Source organism: Oncorhynchus mykiss, chromosome 3 (genome assembly GCF_013265735.2).
Source record: "Oncorhynchus mykiss isolate Arlee chromosome 3, USDA_OmykA_1.1, whole genome shotgun sequence".
Taxonomy (NCBI): domain Eukaryota; kingdom Metazoa; phylum Chordata; class Actinopteri; order Salmoniformes; family Salmonidae; genus Oncorhynchus; species Oncorhynchus mykiss.
The window spans coordinates 53,231,927-53,255,167 of record NC_048567.1 but is presented as its reverse complement, the minus strand read 5'-3'; the positions used below and the strand labels follow the sequence as shown (position 1 = coordinate 53,255,167).

General features: G+C 40.7%; 2 protein-coding genes across 9 annotated transcripts in view; both read right to left on the bottom strand.

Annotated features, from left to right (window-relative positions):
• Window positions 1-1,674: 1,674 nt before the first annotated feature.
• Window positions 1,675-19,625, bottom strand: LOC110520189 (enhancer of polycomb homolog 2). Of its 4 annotated transcripts, none has more exons than XM_021597336.2 (14): window positions 19,194-19,625; window positions 16,273-16,432; window positions 11,449-11,594; window positions 11,059-11,265; window positions 9,380-9,528; window positions 7,305-7,434; window positions 6,843-7,061; window positions 6,641-6,724; window positions 5,406-5,554; window positions 4,921-5,243; window positions 4,112-4,233; window positions 3,762-3,912; window positions 3,212-3,509; window positions 1,675-3,030 (listed from the first exon to the last, which is right to left on the bottom strand). In XM_021597336.2, exons 1-14 carry the CDS (start codon window positions 19,344-19,346, stop codon window positions 3,000-3,002), a joined length of 2,322 nt encoding a protein of 773 aa, XP_021453011.1. In that variant the 5' UTR covers window positions 19,347-19,625; the 3' UTR covers window positions 1,675-2,999. The 4 variants fall into 4 exon arrangements, with proteins under 4 accessions (XP_021453011.1, XP_021453012.1, XP_021453010.1 ...); XM_021597337.2 differs by having other exon boundaries at window positions 1,675-2,999; XM_021597335.2 differs by having other exon boundaries at window positions 1,675-2,983.
• Window positions 19,626-20,140: 515 nt separating this feature from the next.
• Window positions 20,141-23,241, bottom strand: part of LOC110520187 (methyl-CpG-binding domain protein 5) — a 60,764-nt gene continuing 57,663 nt past the window's right edge. For 2 of the 5 annotated variants that reach the window (XM_021597330.2, XM_021597331.2), the window contains exons 9-10: window positions 23,127-23,202; window positions 21,913-22,976 (exon numbers count right to left, since the gene is read on the bottom strand). In XM_021597330.2, coding sequence (XP_021453005.2) covers window positions 22,914-22,976; window positions 23,127-23,202 — 139 coding nt within the window. In that variant the 3' untranslated portion in view covers window positions 21,913-22,913. Of the gene's footprint in view, window positions 22,977-23,126; window positions 23,203-23,241 lie in introns of all 5 variants that reach the window. The other 3 variants (XM_021597332.2, XM_021597333.2, XM_036974572.1) reach the window with 3 other exon arrangements.

Sequence of the window (23,241 nt, the reverse complement as noted above, 5' to 3'; positions counted from 1 at the left end):
GGGTTAACTGCCTTGCTCAGGGGCAGAACGACAGATGTACAGACTGCAGTGAAGGATAACTACTAGGTTTATAGGATTCTGAAGACTAAACCCCAGCAACAGGTGTAGCATACAATAACTTTCCAGAGCCACAATAAAACCTAAATCAAGGCGAAATACATACAGTACCAGTCAAATTTTGGACACAGCTACTCATTCAAGGGTTTTCTTTATTTGTACTATTTTTTACATTGTAGAATAGTGAATACATCAAAACTATGAAATTACACATATGGAATCATGTAGTGACCAAAAAAGTGTGAAACAAATCCAAATATATTTTAAATGTGAGATTCTTCAAAGTAGCTGCCCTTTGCCTTGATGACAGCTTTGCACTCTTGACATTCTCTCAACCAGATTCATGAGGAATGCTTTTCCAACAGTCATGAAGGATTACCCAAATATGCTGAGCACTTGTTCGCTGCTTTTCCTTCACCCTGCAGTCCCAACTCATCCCAAACCATCTCAATTGGGTTGAGGTCAGGTGATTGTGGAGGCCAAGTCATCTGATGCAGCACTCCATCACTCTCCTTGGTCAAATAGTCCTTACACAGCCTGGAGGTGGTTTTGGGTCATTGTCCTGTTGAAAAACCAATGATAGCACAAACCGGATGGGATGGCGTATCACTGCAGAATGCTGTGGTTGCCATGCTGGTTAAGTGTGCCGTGAATTCAAAATAAATCCCAGCGTCACCAGCCCCACACCAAATCGTTCATTCTTCATGGTGGGAATCACACATGCAGAGATTATCCGTTCACCTACTCTGAATCTCACAAAGACAGTGGTCCAAATTTGGACTCATCAGACCAAAGGAAAGATTTCCACCAGTCTAATGTCCATTGCTTGTGTTTCTTGGCCCAAGCAAGTCTCTTATTATTGGTGTCCTTTAGTAGTGGTTTCTTTGCAGCAATTCGACCATGAATGCCTGATTCACGCAGTCTCCTCTGAGCAGTTGATTTTGATATCTGTCTGTTACTCGAACTCTATGAAGCATTTATTTGGGCTGCAATTTCTGAGGCTTGTAACTCAAATGAACTTATCCTCTGCAGCAGAGGTAACTCTGGGTCTGCACTTGAAGAAACTTTCAAAGTTCTGGACATTTTCCAGATTGACTGACCTTCATGTCTTAAAGTAATGATGGACTGTCATTTCTCTTTGCTTATTTGAGCTGTTCTTACCCTAATATGGATTTGGTCTTTTACCAAATAGGGCTATCTTCTGTATACCACCCCTACTTGTCACAACAACTGATTGGATCAAAAGCATTAAGGAAAGAAATCCACAAATCAACTTAACATGGCACACCTGTTAATATAAACGCATTCCAGGTAACTACCACATGAAGCTGGTTGAGAGAATGCCAAGAGCGTGCAAAGCTGTCATCAAAGCAAAGGGTGGCTACTTTGAAGAATCTCAAATATATTTTCATTTGTTTAACACTTTTTTGGTTACTACGTGATTCCATGTGCTATTTCATAGTTTTGATGTCTTCATTATTATACAATGTAGAAAATAGTAAAAAATAAAGAAAAACCATGGAATGTGTAGGTGTGTCTCAACATTTGACTGGTACTGTAACTCACTGTAAAATAAGAGTGGTGAAGAAATGGCATAAACCAAAGGAAAGAGAGTTGTTATACTGATATGTATAGATATATTTATTTCCCAGCATTTCCTTCTGAAACACTCCAAGAACAAGTAACAGGGAAAAATGTATGTCTGAAGAAATAGTGCATGAACACTAGGCATTACTAATTATCTAAACATGTTTCTAATATCTCTACAGGACATCACTACATCAACTACATAATCTACAGGGGAGGTCAATCACTGACCATCAGACATTGTTTCAACATGTTACTTGCCCCTTGACCAAAGAAGAAAAAAAATACCCCAAAATATTGATGTGCACCCCCCAATCCAAAGGGGTAGTCGTTCAAAGAGTTGCCAAGTAATGTGCAAGATTATACAGCGCAATACATAACAGATAGAATGGTAATATTCCTGTGTACTGTTCATTGGCTTAAACTCCCTACCCGTTTAAAAAAGGCAAATATATTATTAAAAATTCTTGCTTTACATCTGCAGATTGATTTTAGGATGCATTTATTTGTCATTTGGATTTAAATGTAAATAAATAGGTTTGTATGGAGAATGGCTCATTTTTAAGATTTCTTCATTGTTTTGGAAAATTCGGCATTGAATGAAAAAGGAAAAGAAAACAGAATAAAAAATTAAAAAGACAATCAATTCCTGTTACAACTGACAAAGTAACAGAAAATACTTGTCTGAAGGGGAAAAAAATGCCACTGCTAATCTACTTACAAAAGACCATAACTATTCAATTTGTGAAACCAAATCAAAATCAGGCTCATTTCCCATCTTTAGAAAAAAAGCACAAGAACCAAATATACTAGCAAGACCGATGTCCATATTTTGCTGATTTGTTTCGTCTGTAGAGATACAAAAATGTAAACATTGCAACATAAATAGTGGTAAAATGAGTGATACAGGATCCGTGGTTCATGCTCATGATCCCAACAAACATTTTTTGCATTTTTACATGTACTATATATTGTTTGCATTTTTCAAGTGCAAAAGCATGATGTCAAATTTACTAGAATTCACGTAACAGAAAAAAAGAAAACATACTAATGATACAAATATACTATCTTACAAGGTAGTGATATTCCCAATTTACAAAATGTACATTTATAATATTGACACGTTATAATTTTTTTGATATGCTCGATTCTGTATAGGTCCTTGTATACGCGTGCCCTCTGGTGGCTGGGGCTGGAGCTTGCGTTCTGTTTGTCACATTCACCGGTCTGAGCAGAATGGCGATGAGGGAGGAGGAAGGGAGGGGGTTATGTCACCTCCATTGGTACTGTGGTCTCTGATATGCCGTTCAAAGTATGTCTCTCAGGTTCGTGAGTATCCCTACAAAAATGAATAACTATAGTAATTCATTATGCAGATACATATGCCTGGAAAATGAAAACAAATGTTTATCAGCCATTCTAAATAAAATAAAAACAAGAAATTAAGAATCTAGTAATTGCTGGACAGGTCAGAAGTAATGAACATACGGATATATATTCTGGTGTGTTGAGGCAGAAGTTATGGACATACTAAAATACATACAACTAAAATGTATTCTGGTCTTACCTGGCCATGCTGCCGATGGCAGAGGCGGGCGTCACCATGGCCACACGGTCCAGGCTGCTGGCAGCCACGGTGGCCAGCTTTAAGGCAGACGGCGAGGGGGCAGAGGGTCTGGCGTTGTGGTGGTGATGGGCAGGGGAGACAGCACTGCCGTGGCCTCGGTGGTTGGGCAGAGACTGAGGCGAGGAGGTGGTGGAGTGGGCAGGTAGCAGAGGGCCTCCGCTGGAGGAGGTAAGACCTGACCTGTCCAACCCTGTGCCGCTCTGGGATGTGCTGGTGGAGTGAAGAGGTCTGGAGGTCCCTGCAGGAGAGGTGATATGACACCGTCAAACCTGAGTAGGCCTAATACCTGAATAAGCACATACCTTACATGTAAATTAATGAGGTGGGATGGTCATTTAGCATCCCCCGATCAGAAACAAGAAGTATTTTTTAATTCCTCCAATATTTGCCTCCACTATGGTACCCAACTACAATAGAATATCCAAGAAAAGTCCATAGATTTAAAATGTATGACATTCTAATCCAGACAACATGTTCATCCAAAGCTCACCCAAAGTCTGGACGACCCCATTGACGCTGGTATTGTGTGATTTGTTCTCATTGTTGACCTGGCCTGATGCACTGATGACAGCTGATGCCGCAAAATGGGCGCTAGCTGAGTCCAGAGTCTTCGATATGATGCAATCAGTGGAGCCAGAAGTCTACAACATAATATTAGTAGTCTTTAGAATCTAACACTGCCATAACATACATCAAAACATACATACACTGAGCTGTTAGAAACCTACCAACATATAAATGGATATGACAATGTTTTCTGCCCCACCAACTGGACCGAAGTCATTAGGAATTCTGTGTATATACAGTTATCTTTGAAGAGGTGAAAGACGGTGTGTGTACTTGTGTGTTTTGTCGCTCTGACAGTGAGGAATGCTGCTGGGGAGGAGCAGCTTTCAGCTGCTGTTTCTGCATCTGGGCCAGAGCCTGCTGATGGACCTGGTACTGCTCCTCTGTGATGCCTCCTGTCAGTACAGGAGAATAGGGACAAGACCATCAGACAGACACAGACACAGAGAGAGATAGAGAGCGAAAGAGAAAGAAAGAGACAGAGAGGGGGAAAGTACACAGCAAAGAGGGAGGGAAGATGAGCAGATGGAGAACTGTAGTAATCTTTGAAGGGAGGAAAATATGGCGAGGAGATAAAGACTGCCTGGGTTACCACTCCCTAACACTAGGGGTCCTAGTGGCAGAAAATGCAGCCAGGAGTGAGTGAAGGCCACAACTGATTGACTGGAAGTTCCTTGAAGTGCAACCCCCCCCTAACAGTCTACGGTTCAGTGGCAGCCTTTCCACTTCCCTGCACAAATCATGTCTGACTGGGAGTTATGAATCAACACTTGCTGACAGTCCTGAGAACAGTTATTGTTGAGAAACGAGATGACAGCCTGCAACCAGGGGGCCGACGAGGAAAAAAAACCCACCAAATACAAACAAACCCCATCTGACCTGCCTATTTTCAATGGAGAACCAAATGTGTTCCATAAGCAGTACAATTAAAAAATACAGCCAACATGGAAACTAGGCCTATACAGTTAAATTATGTTTGGGACTGGCTTGGTTCCAACATATAAATGCAGAGGCTGTTGTGAGATAGAAACGGAGGGGTGGACTTTAGAATCACCATGGGGTGGGGTTGAGGAGGAGCTTACCTTTGCCACTTCTCTTGGAGTGAACCAACAGCCCTCCAGACAACGTGGTATCCATGGAAGATCTGCCCGTCCTCGTGTCACCACTGCCGTCACCCTGGGTGGGCCTAGGTCTGAAACAGCGCCACCTCAGAGCCTGGATGTTGCTCACAATGTCTGCCAGTGACGAGGCAGAGCCAGGCATAGTTCTGTGGTTCTGTGAGGAGGGCCAGGGATCAGTAAGGTCTGGAGCACAAGGCCTGGTGAAGGGGGAGGATGTGGCGACGGCTGAGTCCAGCTGCTTTAATGCGATGTCCAGGTCTGATGAAGCCCGATCCAACAGGATCCTGAGGAGAGGGGGAATTTGTGGAATCTTAGTGACAATTCAATCAGATTTCATTCAGAGAAATCACAATGCGAGTTAACATGTATCAATGGCCCTTAATAAAACAACAGAATACCTAACCAAAAAGGAGATAGATAGGTGGATGATAAGAGGAGTTGGTTACCTGCCACCTCGCCCCACCCTCCTGCGTGCCAGTCCCACACAGCGTTGGGGTACAGAGAGGGCAGTAAGGGAGTGACGGTGGCGCAGGGCATCCAGCCCTGCTAGCTCAGGGTGATCCCACAGAAGGCCAGAGCTCTGGTCCACAATGGGCTGTAAAGACAGGCAGAGGAAACAGTTCCTCATTTAGGCTACCTATAGCACAGTATCATACAGACAGGTCCAAATACCATCTTACCAACAGACTAGACCCAATACCACAATATTACCACAGACCAATAACAGTGTTAACACAGGATTTTGCATTTTCATGTAGAAAATAAATGCTAAAATGCTTCTTATTGTAAATTCTGCTCAGATTCAGTTTGCTCCAAATCACAAATGCAAAAGGAATCATTTTGTGCTTCAGTTGCACTTCTCAATTTAGCCTTTTGATTTGAAAATTGTGTGTGTATTAGGCTATTTGATTTAATGTATAAATGTTACAGAACTTTGGTTTCACTAATAAATATGTTGAAATAGAAACCGATCATTTGGTTCCATCGTCAGTCCTTTTTTATATAGACCTTTTCTATTGTGTTATTGACAGTATGTTTGTCCATTCCATGTGTAACTGAGTTGTTTGTGTCGCACTGCTTTGCTGTATCTTGGCCAGGTCGCAGTTATAAATGAGAACTTGTTCTCAACTAGCCTACCTGGTTATATGGGCCAGGGTATAGGCCAAGTCTGCCTGTAACCAACCTAAATAGGCCTATAACTCCATTCTTATTCTAATCAGAGTTGAAAGAAAATAGCTAATTTCCAATTAGATTATCAGGCTGGTTAATGTGATGCATGTCTGTTGAATTTGGAAAAACCACCCCGCACACAGGCCCGCACCACCTACTCAGCAAGCCAGGAGTCGTATCTGCGTTGCGGCCGTGGCATACAGCATACTTTCGACTCAACGGTACATGCTAAATAGAATGCGGCGATGAGCACATAGTATGCAGTTTAAGTATGTCATAAACTATTAGGGGGATTCGGCCACGGCCATTATTGACTTTCAATATAAAACGCAGGTGAAATGGTATAAAACGCAAACTAAATTGTTTAAGATGCAGATTTCTTTCATGGTCTACGTTTTGAAAATGCAGATTTCTGGAAGCAAATGCTCCCCTGTAATGATGTGTGGAATCGGAACTGAATGTGAGAGAATATATTTTAATTGCACTTCTTTCTGATTGCAGTGAGACTCACAGCAAGGTAATGACAGCCTGCTTTCCTTCTGAAGGCAAATGCACCATCTGGATCATTCTCCTCATCTGGTTCTGATGGTGGAGACTGAAAGAGACAAAAAAAACAAGACTTCAAAATACATACTTGCTCACAAACCAATTAAGACAATGTATGAACTTCACCATGAAACTGTCATCAGGACCCTGTTGTCAGAGGTACTGACCAGTGGGTAGTCCTCCTCCTCCTCTCCAGAGCTGTGGAAGTCATACTGTTTAATATCAGCCTTGTTAACGATGTGCTGGCGCTTGGTGGGCCTGCCAGGGCGGCACAGGGGGTCCCGCCTGGCGTACTTCTTCTTTGGTCTGACAAAGTCAAAGGGATCCTCGTCCTTCACCGAGACGTGGTGGTGCCCATGGTGCTGGAGACTACCAGACTTGTGCGTCTGAAAGAGAAAGATCATGGAATTAGAAGTTGTGAAGTGTCAAGAGCCAGAGACCAGATTTATTCAAAGTAAAATGTTCAGAGTGAAAAGAGGTCATTGCTGTATTCAAGTTCTTTAAATGTAATCAGTGTGCTGCCGGTGCATCCTGCAGCATCCCCTCTTCTGAACTGCTTCAATGTCAAACGTAAAAACATCAGGTAAAAGTAGAGGTAAAGTTATGGTTGATATATGCCCTTATATTACCTTGATCTCAGCTTTATGGTTATGGCGGTTCCCGTTCGTTAGAGTGATTGGAGCAGTGTAGACGGGCTTCTCAGCCAGAGGGGCCGTCACCTCACTGAGGACTTCACCCGTAAAGTCACCCATCTGATATCTACATGGAAACAGACAAATAATAGGAACATTCATTCAGTGCCTTGCAAAAGTATTCATCACCCTTGGCGTTTTTCCTATTTTGTTGCATTACAATGTGTAATTTAAATAGATTGATATTTGAATTTCATGTAATACACAAAAGTTTAAATTGGTGAAGTGAAATAAAATAAACTTGTTTCAAAAAAATAAAAAATATGGAAAAGTTGTGCGTGAGTATGTATTCACCCCCTTTGCTATGAAGCCCCATGCAACCAATTACCTTCAGAAGTCACATAATTAGTTAAGTAAAGTCCACCTGTGTGCAATCTAAGTGTCACAGGATCTGTCACATGATCTCAATATATATATACACCTGTTCTGAAAGGCCCCAGAGTCTGCAACACCACCAAGCAAGGGGCACCACCAAGCAAGGGGCACCACCAAGCAAGGGGCACCACCAAGCAAGGGGCACCACCAAGCAAGGGGCACCATGTAGACCAAGGAGCTCACCAAACAGGTCAGGGACAAAGTTGTGGAGAAGTAAAGATCAGGGTTGGGTTATAAAAAAAACATCCCACAGGCAACATTAAATCCAATATTAAAAAATTGAAAGAATATTGCACTACAAACCTGCTTTTTGGCCATCAAGGCAAACACTATTTCTGGTATGAACCCAACACCTCATCACCCCAAGGACATCATCCCCACATTGAAGTATGGTGGTGGCAGCATCATGCCTTGGGGATGTTTTTCATTGTCATGGACTGGGAAACTGGTCAGAATTGAAGGAATGATGGATGGGGAAATTCTTGAGGGGAAAACTGTTTCAGTCTTCCAGAGATTTGAGACTGGGATGGAGGTTCAGCAGGACAATAACCCTAAGCATATTGCTAAAGCAACACTTGAATGGTTTAAGGGGAAACATTTAAATGTCTTGGAATGGCCTAGTCAAAGCCTAGACCTCAATCTGTGGTATGATTTAAAGATTGCTGTACACCAGCGGAACACATCCAACTTGAAGGAGCAGGAGCAGTTTTGCCTTGAAGAATGGGAAAAAAAATCCCAGTGGCTAGATGTGCCAAGCTTATAGAGATGTACCACAAGAGACTTGCAGCTGTAAATGCTGCAAAAGGTGTCTCTACAAAGTATTGACTTCGGGGGGGGGGGGGGGGGGGGGAATAGTTACGCACACTCCAAGTTCAGTTTGTCTTATTTCTTGTTTGATTAACAAAAAATATTTTTCATCTTCAAAGTGGTAGGCATGTTGTGTAAATCAAATGATACAACCCGGAATGTAAAAAAAAAAAATTGGGGGAGGGGGTTGTAAGGCAACAAAATAGGAAAAATGCCAAGGGGGTGAATACTTTCACAAGCCACTGTACAGGGTAAAAAAAGACAGAAGGGCGGGAAAAAAGGCAGCAATTTGCAGTAATTTGTCCATCATTCATATTGACTGACAGTACTCATCAACAACATGTAAGGACAGGCTGTTCTCTTTTAGCACCAGGACTAGAAGAAGTATGTTACAGTGTTAGAAACTAAATGAGTACTGCAATATAGGGCTCCTGAGTGGCGCAGCCGTCTAAGGCACTGCATCTCAGTGCTATAGTCGTCATTACAAAACTGGTTCAATTCCAGGCTGTATCACAAACGGCCGTGATTGGGAGTTCCCACAGGGAGGCGCACAATTGGCCCAGTGGCGTCCGGGTTAGGATTTGGCCGGGGTAGGCCGGCATTGTAAATAAGAATTTGTTCTTAACTGACTTGCCTTGTTAAAATAAATAAATTATATCACTCAGCATGACCTCTAATCTGCTCTGACACAGGAAACCCTGCTGGGTTACACCATGTAACACTAATAAGGCACTGGCTACAATCACACACATAAGAAACAGGGCAAACAATCTAACACACATACTGGCTACCATCCCTCTAATCCTCCCCCCGATGCTTTTAAGGCTCACCTTTTCTCCACCACCTCCAGTGTGAGGTGCAGCAGCTCTCTCTTGCTCTTCTCCCTCCTCTTTATCATCTCCAGGATGGTGACCGTGCGGCTGAACTCCCTCCGGAGCTTCAGCATCTTTTCATAGGACGCCTCGTCATTCTTACGGTTCTGAACAAGAGAGAGACACGGTCAAACAACTATACATACCCTCAGGATCATCAAGCCGACACAGAGGCAGACTTGCCAACCGTAAAGAATTTAAGAGTTTCACCGGCACACACGAATCTGTCGTTCTGCCCCTGAACAGGCAGTTAACTCACTGTTCCTAGGCCGTCATTGAAAATAAGAATTTGTTCTTAACTGACTTGCCTAGTTAAATAAAAAACACTAAACACTACACACTTTCTAGGTGAAATTTGGGGGGAATGAGTCTAGTGAAAATGTAAACTGGCCTGAATTAAAAATTCAGAATAATCAAATTACAGGGTGCAATGCACTTACTTTAGGCTATCTGGAATATGAAACAACTGAACTAGGCCTATATGAGCTGGTTTCAGATCTCCATCCCTGACCTCATCCATCAGGTCTGACTACTATTCAGTCAACATGTTTTGTTGTCATTGGTGAACTGACTATTATCACATCATTAGCAGGCTAATACTGTTGACATGCAGCTATATCAAGAGGACAGATCAAGAGCTGATTAATTAAGATAGGCCTACTAATCTTTAACAGTCTAAAATAACTTTCAGTGAAGGACAGTTTTAGCGGAACAGCTCTCTGCCATGTGTTTCCATGCACGCAGTGACGCACAATGAACCACCGCAACACTGCACGCTTCCTTGCTCGTCAATGCGGTCGTGCCTTCTACCGTTGCTTAGATCAAAGCTTGTGCGGGCAAGAAAGTGTTCTCGCCTAATTGACTATGGAGCTAACTACCTTTGTCTTAATGACACCTTAGCGCTAACAATTAAATAGTAGTGGTTGTGCTTAACCAACACATACAATTTTGGAACATATATCGAGCAAACAGTTTGTTCTCCATTTCCCCACACATCCGTTGTATCAACAGATGAAGTGGAGAGCTGCCATCAAGCTCGAGGGAGAAAAACAGTACTAAGACTACGGGACAACTTTTTTTCTCCTCGCGCAAGTTCTCTGATTGGCTCAGCTCCACTATGTGCCAACTCAAAGCCTATTTTTGCCTATTTCTGGGAAGTTTTTTGTACCGGTGTACTTTGACCTCAAATTGCATGCATGGTACACAAAATGCCTGCAGGTTAGTAGGTCTGCAGAGTTCCTGACTGAGTTAGGGTATAGAGATATTCAATCAAATTCTTGGAGAGCACATCAATGGGGCGTATAGCAGTTAAGATCATTGGGCCAGTAACCAAAAGGTCACTGAATCGAATCCCCGAGCCGACTAGGTGAAAATCGTTGTGCCCCTGAGCAAGACACTTAACCCTAATTGCGCCTGCAAATCACTCTGGATAAGAGCATCTGCTAAATATGTCAAATGTAAAACGGGACTAACATGAAACAAATTACTTCCAACACAATGATAAATTAAATTGTGCAAGGCTTCAAACCTTGAAAGAATAGATAATTATTGCCCAATACTGAAACTGCGTCTAATCGAAGTGTGAGAGGACACACTTTCAGTCCAAGCCACCAAGCCATGTGATTCTCCTTTCTCACCTTCCTGGTCTGCATCTTCTCTGTGCGCCGTCTGAAGGCCACATAGGCGTCGTTATTGGTGGAGCCGTCTCTCTTCTCCTGCTTGATGAGGGGGATGAGTGACGGGCCTTGGCAGTTCTTCCTCTTCCTCACCCAGTAGTCGTACACTGACTTCAGGAGGTAGTCATCCTCGTTCAGTAGCAGTTTGGCCTCTGTGATAGTGACCAGCTGTGAGCAAACAGAGAGGGAAGTTTAGTTTATTACAGTGTTCCTGTGATTATTTTCCAGAGCAAAGCCTCTTAAAGCAACATTACATCCAGACCCTCTGGCATTAAAACGGTAAATCTTCTATTAGCACAGAGAAGCTCTCTTGATAACTGCTGCTGGTCTAGATGGAGGGTGTTATGTTACCTGGTTTGTGCTGGCTTTCTCCAACCTGTCTACCATGGTCTCAAACTGTATGGGTTTGATCTCCATCTTGCGGTTGAGCCTGTTGAGGAGAGTCTCATCCTCTGAGTCCATGTCATAGTCTGGCTGCTCATTATCCAGACCCAGGGCTATGAGAGGAAGAGAGGATGAGATTAGGTCAGAAAAAAGGTCTTCTTTGGTGCAAATTCATTAGTGTAGGTCCTCTAATCGATTACAGCTGGTTGGCTAAGGACAGATTTCACCTTGTGAAAGTGATTTGTTAACAACTTACATCAATTGCTCTATAACAGGGGGCTCAAACCTTTGGGCTTGGTGGGGCCCCCCCCCAAAAAAATCACACTTCAAACAACCCAATTCTAGCCATTTAAAATATTCAGACCCCTTAATTTTGTTACGTTACCGCTTTATTCTAAAATAGATGCATTTATTCTTTCTCAAACACAACACCCCATAATTACAAAGCAAAAACAGTTAATTTTTTAAATAAACTTAAATATCACATTTACTTAAGTATTCAAAGAACTCTCTCTACTTTGCTCAGTTAGTTAATCTTTCCCTCAAACCTGACTAGTCTCCCAGGCATGATACTGCCAACACCACGCTTCACCGTAGGGATGATACCAGGTTTCCTCCAGGCGTGACACTTGGCACTCAGGCAAAATAGTTAAATCTTGGTTTCATCAGACTAGAGAATCTTGTTTCTCATGGTTTAAGAGTACTTTTGGTAAACTCCAAGCGGGCTGTCAGGTGCCTTTCACTGAGGAGTGGCTTCCGTCTGGCCACTCTACCATAAAGGCCTGATTGGTGAAGTGCTGCAGAGATGGTCGTCCTTCTGGAACAGTCTCTCATCTCCACAGCTCTGTCAGAGTGACCATCGAGTTTTTAGTCACCGCCCTGACCAAGGCCCTTCTCCCCCCCGATTCCGGGCGGCCAGCACTAGTTAGTCTTGGTGGTTCCAAACTGCTTCCAAACTTTTCTTGGCGAACTTCAATGCTGCAGACATTTTTTGGTACCTTTCCCCAGATCTGTGGCTCGACAACCCTGTCTCGGAGCTCTACGGACAATTCCTTCAACCTCATGGCTGAATACTTGTATTACAAATACCTTATAAGGTATTTGTTTATTTTATTTATTTTTTGTTTATTTACATTTTCTTGCTAAAATAAATATCTTACAAACTGTTTTCGCTTTGTCATTATGGGGTATTGTGTGTAAATTGATGAGGGAACAAAATAATTTAATCATTTTTAGAATAAGAGTAATGTAACAAAATGTGGAAAAAGTGAAGGGGTCTGAATACTTTCCAAATGCACTGTAACTTGACACAACATTCTAATTACCAGTATTAAAGATGGATATTTTTTTATTTAAATGAACCCATAAGGCTAATAACTTCAATGTTTCAAATAACTTAAAATATGGGAAAGGTAACTATTTGTATTTGCAGCAGTAAGTCACTGAAATGCATCAGAAAAGGTATTAGAAAGTTCAGGAAAACATTAGGGAAGCATGGAACTTGCAACACCAGGGCTGTGGGTTTGATTCCCACAGGGGACAAGTACAAAAAAGTAAAAATAAATATGCACTCACTACTGGATAAGAGCATATGCTAAATGACTAAAATGTAAATGTAAGGCAGAAGTGCCTACACCGTTTTGGGGAGCCCCAAGTGAGATAAGGTTGGGGGGCCCACCCACCTCACAAAATATTTTTAGTAATCCCCTCTTGGCAGTGGATATTTTTTTTGTAGTTTCACCTGGTCATTTCCTTCCATTATACACATTTTACCATGGGGCAGAGAAACTTTTTCATTTTTAAAGTTAATTTCCTGCAATTGTACACATTTTGCCATGACTTATGCCCTGTTCACATGATATCTGAGTGAGAATGACTAACAAGATCAATGTGGGGCCCTTGGACATATTGCCCTGCGTGCCCGGTAGGTAATTTGGTGATGATTACTACAAGGTTTAGATAGCTGGCTAGATTACCTTATTTAGCAATTACATTTATTTTAGCTGACATGGGCTAATTGAGTGACTGACATAAGTGGAACACTGCAGATGCACTATTCTACTTTTCTAATTCTCAACAATAAGTTGAGACCCCGATGAATTTCATAGAAAGATATAATAATTAAATAAATACAATCGGAACCTTCTGGTGGGCCAAACCAAACTTTGTCCCAGTTTGGTTGCCCCTGCTCTACAACCTCTGCAGTCAGACAGCCAAAGATGTGGTAGCTTGATGGGCTGCTCAAAGATTCCATATTCAGATTTGGCAAGTGACATTTCAGAAACCATTTGATGGCTTGTCAACAGTTGTCCTCTGAGTGAATGTGTGTGTGTTAGGGCTGAGCAATTTGGCCAAGATATTATATCACTGTATTTTTTAAAAAATGGGACGGTATTTGACAGTATTTTTAGTTTTTTTTAAATAAAAGTTCTACATTTGCTTTATGAGGAGTACGTGATCCTAGGGTGGCAACACATTCTAAATTATTTCAATTAGTCTTTCTCCATTCTGATTGTTTTATACTGTTCAATTCAACCCCAACCAAAACAAATTTCAGCACTTATCATTTCCTGCACTCAATTGAAGTGGTGGAAAAAGTACCCAATTGTCATACTTGAGTAAAAGTGAAGATAAGTTAATAGAAAATTCCTCAAGTAAAATTGAAAGTCACCCAGTAACATACTACTTGAGTAAAAGTCTAAAAAAGTATTTGGTTTTAAATATACTCAAGTATCAAAAGTAAATGTAATTGATAAAATGTACTTAAGAATCAAAAGTAAAAGTGTAAATAATTTCAAATTCCTTATATTAAAGCAAACCAGATGGGACCATTTTCTTTTTCTTATATTTACGGGGATAGAAAAGGGGCACACGCCAACACTCGGACATAATTTACAAGCAAGGCATGTGTTTAACTTCGTCGATATAGGGGGCGCTCTTTTAATTTTTGGATGAAAAACGTTCCCGTTTTAAACAAGATATTTTGTCACGAAAAGATGCTCGACTATGCATATAATTGACAGCTTTGGAAAGAAAACACTTAGACGTTACCAAAACTGCAAAGATATTGCTCTTTTAATTTTTGGATGAAAAACGTTCCCGTTTTAAACAAGATATTTTGTCACGAAAAGATGCTCGACTATGCATATAATTGACAGCTTTGGAAAGAAAACACTTAGACGTTACCAAAACTGCAAAGATATTGTCTGTGAGTGCCACAGAACTGATGTTACAGGCGAAACCCAGATAAAAAAACAATCAGGAAGTGCCGCATTTTTTAAAACCGCCTCATTTCAATGACTCCTTATATGGCTGTGGAGGAGCTAGGAGTCAGCTTACGTTTTCCACGTTTTCCCCAAGGTGTCTGCAGCATTGTGACGTATTTGTAGGCATATCATTGGAAGATTGACCATAAGAGACTACATCTACCAGGTGGTCGCTTGGTGTCCTCCGTCACAATTATTGCGTAATCTGCAGTATTTTTCAGTTTGCCTTTGATGAGAAACCGACTGCCAGGAATGATTTTTCATCTAATAGAATTGTGAAAAACACCTTGAGGATTGATTCTAAACAACGTTTGCCATGTTTCTGTCGATATTATGGAGCTAATTTGGGAAAAAGTTTGGCGTTGTGTTGACTGCATTTTTGTTTTTTTTTCTTAGCCAAACGTGATGAACAAAACGGAGCTATTTCTCTTACACAAATAAACTTTTTGGAAAAAATGAACATTTGCAGTATTTTCTTTAGGAATGTGTGAAGTAAAAGTAGTCAAAAAAAAAGAGTCAAGTACAGATACAAAAAAAAAAGAAACTACTACTTGAAAGTATATTTACTTAAGTACTTTACACCACTGTTCAATTGAAAATGTTCACACTGCCACGTAGGGCTGCACAATATGTGCAAATAACCTAGGACTTATTTTAACCAAATGTTGCAATTGTGATTTGACTTACTATTCTAATTCTATAGTTAGAATATAATAGTGGGCACTTTGAATACAGTGTTGTTTGAGATGACAATGAATTAAAAAGCCAGGGAGGAGTTGTGACAGGATAGGAACTAAAGTGTTGATTAGTGTTTCCTAGGAGAACATATAAGCTTTGGCTACATTGCATGTTCTCTCTTAGCTACTTCATGTAGCTAACATATTCTAGCTTTGCATAATTTCTCTTTGATTTAGAAGATACTGTTGCACAAACAACATGTTGACTTAGGTCTACACCATCACTGGTATTATCAGGCTGTATTAGCTAGCTACGTTTGCTCCTACTCAGTACATTTATTAGCTAGCTAGCTATTAGCGGCTAACAATTAGTGTCTCAAGATTTAGGGCAACTTGCTAAGAAAAGACAAACTAATAGTGTCATTATAGAACACTAGTGGATTTATATTAAGAAGCAAAGTGAAAACAGCATTACTGTCATCAACATTGTTGCATGTGCTGCATTGACCATGCAGACTGAAAGCAAGTGTCTCATGGTTGAGGAACATCAAATACGCTCCTTGCGTGACAGGGGGCGTGGCTAGGTCTGTGAGGAAAGTGGCATGGAGAGAAAGAGCAGAGAGCGATGACTCAAGTAGCGAAGTAAACTATAAAAATGGACATTACACATGGAGTACCATATTTAACAAACATTCAAATACCGGTATAGAAGTAAAATCCCAAACCTGTCCCTGCATCAATACCGGTATATCATAAAATACGGTATACCACCCAGCCCTAGTGTGTGTGAGAGTTGGATGGGAGGGGGAGTAGCCTACAGAAGCTGCTGCCAAGAAAATGCTACTCACGCTGGATGTGGAAGAGCTGTTTGGGGATCCTGAGCTCTCCTTTATAGAGACGGTCGTAGTAAGTGATGTTGCTCTCCGCCTCCGGCACCGGGATGACCATGTTCTCCTTCTTTTCCCTGAAAACCGACTGAGCAGAGATGGCCCTCTGGAGATGGTGCTCCTGAGGGAGAGAAAGATTTACATGTTTAGAAAACCTATACTGGCACAATTCAGACAAAAAGAGAGAGACAGTGTATTAGAGGGCGAGAGGAAGAGCGAAGGAGACATTGAGAGAGGGAGTAAGGGAAAGAAGAGGTAGAAAGAAGAGTGAGCAGAAAGCTTGATCCTGTGTTTACTTAATAGTAAAAACCTAGGACAATTACATGGTAACAGAATGATGCTGAGAATTAGATTTAACTTTAAAACGTATGTCCAACAAAAACCAATGCAGATCCAAAGTTTGTTAACAGAATGATTATGCTGTCATTCTGTTACCAATCTTTGAATCTACACTGTTCTTTAAGTAAAAAAAAAAATGTTTGTTAAATGTTGTGGACATTTTTAAAAGTAGTGTTTTTGCTGAGTTGCACCGTTTGTTCAATTTTGCAATTATTGGTTTTTGTTTGGCATACATTTTAAAGTGAAAGATCTGAGTCTCAGCAGCATTCTGTTACCTTGGAATTGGCCACTACTAACATCTAATCTTCAATCAAAAACTACCATGTTTGCAAGGATGCCTTTCATATGCTGTACAGTCAGCAAATAACACCGTCAGCAAATAACACCCTGTATGGAATGGGTTCATAGGCTGCACAGGCAAACCAACAGCGGCTTGCAGCGGTATGGTGATGAAACCTCCTGCAACAACTTGAAAGGTTGTGTGCTGTTGGACTAATTTCAGGCAATACTAAATCTGCACCGATGTAACAATAATACAGATCAAAGAGAAGTAGCTAGCTACATTGGTCTACAAATGTGCCATGGTTCATTTATGGCGCCTTGGCTTCCTATCTGTCACCCACACATCTCCTGCTTAGTAGTAGTACGTTAGCTAACATTACTTTCTTAGTGAAAAGAGTCTCATTGACCCCTAAGTTAACTAGCTAGGGACTATATTTGGTAAGCTAGTGAGCTAACTAGTTAATTCAGAAATATCAACCCTTTTTCAGGACACTGTCTTTCAAAGATAATTCGTAAAAATCCAAATAACTTCACAGATCTTCATTGTAAAGGGTTCAAACACTGTTTCCCATGCTTGTTCAATGAACCATAAACAATTAATGAACATATACTTATGGAACGGTCGTAAAGACACTAACAGCTTACAGACGGTAGGCACTGGGGCTCCCGAGTGGCGCGGTGATCTGAGACACTGTATCTCAGTGCAAGAGGCATCACTGCAGTACCTGGTTCAAATCCAGGCTGCATCACATCCGACCGTGATTGAGTCCCATAGGGCACAATTGGCCCGGCGCTGTCCGGGTTTGGCCAGCGTAGGTCGTCATCGTAAATAAGAATTTGGTTTTAACTGAAAACTTAGAGGCCTTTCTACAGTCTCTGAAAAACACCAAAAGCAAGATGCCCAGGGACCCTGCTCATCTGCATGGACGTATCTTAGGCGGCATGAGGACTGCAGATGTGACCAGGGCAATAAATTGCAATGTCCATACTGTGAGACGCCTAAGACAGCACTACAGGGAGACAGGACGGACAGCTGGTCGTCCTCGCAGTAGCAGACCACGTGTAACAACACCTGCACAGGATCGGTACATCCGAACAACCCACCTGCGGGACAGGTACAGGATGGCAACAACAACTGCCCGAGTTATACCAGGAAGGCTCAATTCCTCCATCGACTGTTCGCAATAGGCTGAGAGGCTGGACTGAGGGCTGCCTGTAAGGCAGGTCCTCGCCAAAGTGCGGTTTTGTCTCACTTGCGACTATCGTCAAAGGAATGAGCGTTACAATGAGGTCTGTACTCTGCAGCGGGATCGATTTGGAGGGTCCGTCATGGTCTGGGGAGGTGTGTCACAGCATCATCGGACTGAGCTTGTTGTCATTGTGCGTTACATCCTCCTCCCTCATGTGGTACCCTTCCCGTAGGTTCATCCTGACATGACCCTCCAGCACGACCATACTGATCGTATAGGTGCGTGATTTCCAGCAAGACAAAGAGCCTGGATCTCAATCCCATTGAGCACATCTGGGACCTGTTGGATCAGAGGGTGAGGGCAATTCCCCCCAGAAATGTCTGGGAACTTACAGGTGCCTTGGTGGAGGAGTGGGGTAACATCTCACAGCAAGAACTTGCAAATCTGGTGCAGTCCACGAGGTGGAGATGCACTGCAGTACTTAATGCAGCTGGTGGCCACACCAGATACTGACTGTTACTTTTGATTTTGACCCCCTCCCCTTTGTTCAGGGACATATTATTCCATTTCTGTTAGTCGCATATCTGTGGAATTTGTCCAGTGTATGTCTCAGTTGTTGACTCTTATGTTCATACAAATATTTACACATGTTAAGTTTGCTGAAAATAAACGCAGTTGGCAGTGAGAGGACGTTTCCTTTTTTTGCGGAGTTTATAAAAAAAGGTTGGATGAGAAAGCATTGACGGCAAGTTTGCTTAGTTTGTTACTACACCGCACGCACGTTTGTTATCAATCGCAACATTGCGCAAGTCACCAATAAAATGTACGTAAAATCATTTACGCCAATAGTCGAAAAAAGCACTACCAATCATAAGCAAACCTAGACATTTACGCTATGAGAGTATACATGGCGTAAAGACTACGATTTGCTACGCAACGAGCGTGAAATGACGGGACCTCAGCATAAATAAACAAACGTACAAAATGTTGCGTAAATACATCAAGAATACAATCGCACTACTGTGCACATTAAATCATTTTAAGATTTTTATATTTAAAACATTTTCTTACCGATTCTTCTTCTTTTTCCATCCCCGTAGGCATCTGCGGCACAGCCCGGTTGATCGAAACGCAGTCATTTAGGTCTGGAAGGTCTTTGTTGCGGTATATGGGGAGAGGTTTGGCGGCGTCTAGCGCTCGCGCTCGGAACGATAGTTTACTCATTGTTTGCCCCTATCGCACTCACATAGAACGCGAACGAAACATGTATCCCGCCAGAATTCGCTAAGAAAATCGGTATAAATCCACAAGGGACTCGGTTGATTTCACAATAGTAGGATTCATTGGTAACCATTCGGTCGAAATCAAATGCGAAAAGCCATTTCTGGTCGAGTTTAACTGGATTTAGAAGCTATTTTTCTCGGGTGATCCACTCCCAGTGCCATGAAAAACATGGCGGACATGTCCACAGCGCCTGAGCAATCCCGACAGCCAGCGCGAGACATCTGAAAAACATGGGCCCTGGTGTTGCGCGCGCATCTCATACAACATGTATGAAAAAGTCATTAAACTCCACACTTTTATATTTGCCTAGTAGAGTAAAGTATTACTTTTAAGTTGTATTGAAAAACACGTACAACATAAAATTGTGGGGATTGTTCACTTACACCAAACACTAGTACACTTAAAGTAGGCCGATTCCAGGTTCCCATGTCTTTTGCAAGAGTTGAGCCCAGTATGAGTTAAGCTCAATAAAAATGTTGCCAATAATTTCAAAAGTTAGAGGGTAGTTCTCGAAGAATTGACAGATCACCTAAGTGTGTAGAACATATCCTTTTGATACAAAATCTAATATTATTGTGTCTTTCACACTTAAACTGGCAATATAATATACAGATGAGTTTGGAAATGTGTTTTAGGGTAGGTGGGTTGAAGTTAGTAGCTTGAAGGGGGCAATTTGATGGAATGACTGGAAGAGACTATAACATACATGTACAATATAACAACGTAAGCCACAGTTGATAGAATACTTTTTTTTATTGCAAAATGAATGCAATACTTTGTCAAATTTGTAAATCCCTTTCGAACAAACACCATTAAAAGATTTTGAACAAAGCATAATAGCCACCTTTTACTGCGTGTAATTTCAGGCACACTTTTCTAAATGTAAAACATTTCTGCTAGAGAAGCAGGAAAGGAAAATGCTACAGCTGTTATCTATTCAGAAAGATGTACTGAAAACTATAAGTACAAAAGATACTTTGATGTTGGTGCTAAGTGACTGTTACATTACCAATTGACCAACAATGCATATCACATTTAAAATTAAAATACTTTACAAAAATGTAAAATCTTTTCCCACTGTAAAACCATCAAAAACAATGTGGGCCACTCAGCTTTTACCATATGTTTTGAAATAAAGAGCATAAAAATGACATTTAAAACCACATTCAATAAATAACTCATTCCAAAACAATATTAGAATATATTTTGTTTCAATAAGGAGGGCAAAACATTTATTCCATTAAACACAATCACTCAAGATCACTACAATGGACAACAAGTTTGAAATGGAAGACATAAATAAACATTTACTTTGTCCATGGACTAGTGGTGGGCTCTCTTCATATACCCCCAATTTTAGGATTAAGAGTGCAATATAATTATAAACAGAATGCATATAATGTTGATGACATAGCTAGGTTACCAAGTTTTAAAACGAGTATTAGATTTTAGGATGCCGGGTTGTTCTGTTAGGATTGAACACAGATGACTTGATATTGTATGTTAAATAATAAAAATTAGACAAACATGTACATTTGTCAGTTTTACAATTTCAGATTTTCACAAGACTGTTCAAATCAGAAGACTGATCATATCAGAAAACTGATCTAATCAGAAGACTGATCTAATCAGAAGACTGATCTAATCAGAAGGTGCCCCTCCTGAGTCAGGGTATTAAGTAAAATGAACATTTTACAATTTCTTCAGGCCGTGGGTATATACTCAGTGTTGACACAAGTAAGAAAAAAAGAACACTATATGCACATACTGAGTGTTCAAAATTGAACACTTCATAAATAAACACAAATATATAAATGTATATTTATAAACCACTGATGGAATATTTATCCATATATAGGCTGTTCATTTGTTTTAAGAGAAAAATATATAATACTCTAAGGCTTTTCAGAGCGTACAACTCTCATTAGTATTATTGCTAAGTAACCAATGTATATCTACAAATAAATATGTGATTCATAAATAAATTATAAAGTACAAAAGCAAAAAACAATGAAAATGAACAAAATGAAGGCCACTAATTCAATAGAATATTAAAAAGATAAATAATAGAAACTTAAAGTCCTAACTTGTGATACGGCATAGCTTTGGCAGCTGGGGATTGTAGCATTGGATATAAGGCTCGGATCAAAGTTCACTCATACTTTCTTGGGTCGTTTAAAATGGTTTTGCAGAGCAAAGGAAACCAATGAGTATACTACAGATCTCTTCTGGCCTGTAAATGTGCAGTCCTTACTATTAAGGCATTTTGACCCTTGAAATGACACATTCAAGGGTAAAACACAGAAATGCTCAATTACATGATTTGATAGAGAAAATAAACAGCTTAATACTTTTTGCACCATTTAAATATGAACATAATTGTAGATTAAACACTAGTGGCAGAACCGTATATTACAACTGTTGCTATTGAATACTTCATTTCAGAATGCATGTACTGTATACCACAGAAATTAGTCTATACTTTACAATAACTTTTTTTTTTTTAAATGAACAAACATATACTGTCAAAGTCATTTTGCAGATATAACACAGGAAATCTGTTTATCAAAAATATTCAGAGAAAATAAATTTTACTTTGGGAGTACAAATAATGTAACTTAGAGGCATATTTCAGACTCCTTCCCTTGATGGCTTTTTCTTTTCTTGGATAACATGGATAAAAACAAGAACAAAGAAAAAGGAAACGTAAGACAAAGAGAAAGTATTTGCATGTCCTATGTTCAGATAAAGGATATACTGTGGGTCTATCTTCAAGTCTTCCAATTTCCTTTTCTTGGGACACACACTGTATGTATGCCTTCCTAGCAGGACAAGATCATTCTTACTGGCTGCATGCAAATGAGAATAGTGTCTGTTGAAGTTCAACATTATAATCCTTCAGCTGTTCAATGCTTAACAGCATGTTTCAATAGATCTGTAATAGAAATTCCTTTATGCTGCTTTTCTTTTGAAAAATGAAATCTCTGGCCTCACCGTTTTGTGAAAAATAAAAACATTGGAGAACCAGATATAGTTTTGTATTGATATGTACATAAGACATTAGCATTAAGTCAACTCATCAATGATAAAACTGAACAATATATACAATTAACCACTGAAAATAATGTACTGTTTTCCTTTGTCTATGTGCATAATCTAAAATGCATCAGAAATATTTGGACCAACTATTTCCTTATATGTAGAATCTCATTTTCCATAAGGACAAGCTAGCTGTGGATATATCACAGCTATTATTTTGCAGCTAGGTTCCTCCATCCTTTCTTGTACTTTCTTCACTGTCAGTGTCTTGGTGGTGGTCAAGGTGGGAGGGTTGACTCTGATTGTAGCACTAATCCAGTTGGACTAAGTACCAAGCTGATGCAAAAGAGAAGACAACGGTCACTACTATTGCACACACTGGCTAGCGATTCTACATCGGCTACACACGACCCATTGGCTAGATGGACCGCTACCCAGCAGGACACCAAAGGGTCCACACATTTACTGTCATCTGGAGATCTTCCTCCTCTTGGGTTTAGTGGTCTTGACTTGTCTGTCTCTCTGTGATATCTGGTGCACCAAAGAAATGGGGGAGGGGTTGGAACACCATCTTTAGATAGACTGTAGACATAATGAGAGGCTCACACACGTTTGGGAACCCAAAGGTAATCTCTAAAGAGGTGTGTACAGTACACACAATAACCAAATCGGAATACTCACATTGCCTGTCATCTTATCCAGCTCACACATAGCCTCCTGTATAGCAGCCTCTAGGTGGTTATTCCATTTTCGACCACTGTAAGAAAGAGAACATATTTGTATTACTTTATCCTCA

Excerpts from the sequence above, each read along its gene's own strand:
- LOC110520189 (XM_021597335.2), bottom strand. The coding sequence starts at position 19,346 with ATGAGTAAACTATCGTTCCGAGCGCGAGCGCTAGACGCCGCCAAACCT. Across the intron at positions 11,595-16,272 it reads ACAGCTCTTCCACATCCAGC|CCCTGGGTCTGGATAATGAG; the intron begins GTGAGTAGCATT and ends TTCCTCTCATAG. Across the intron at positions 6,725-6,842 it reads AGGAGGAGGACTACCCACTG|TCTCCACCATCAGAACCAGA; the intron begins GTCAGTACCTCT and ends TGTCTCTTTCAG.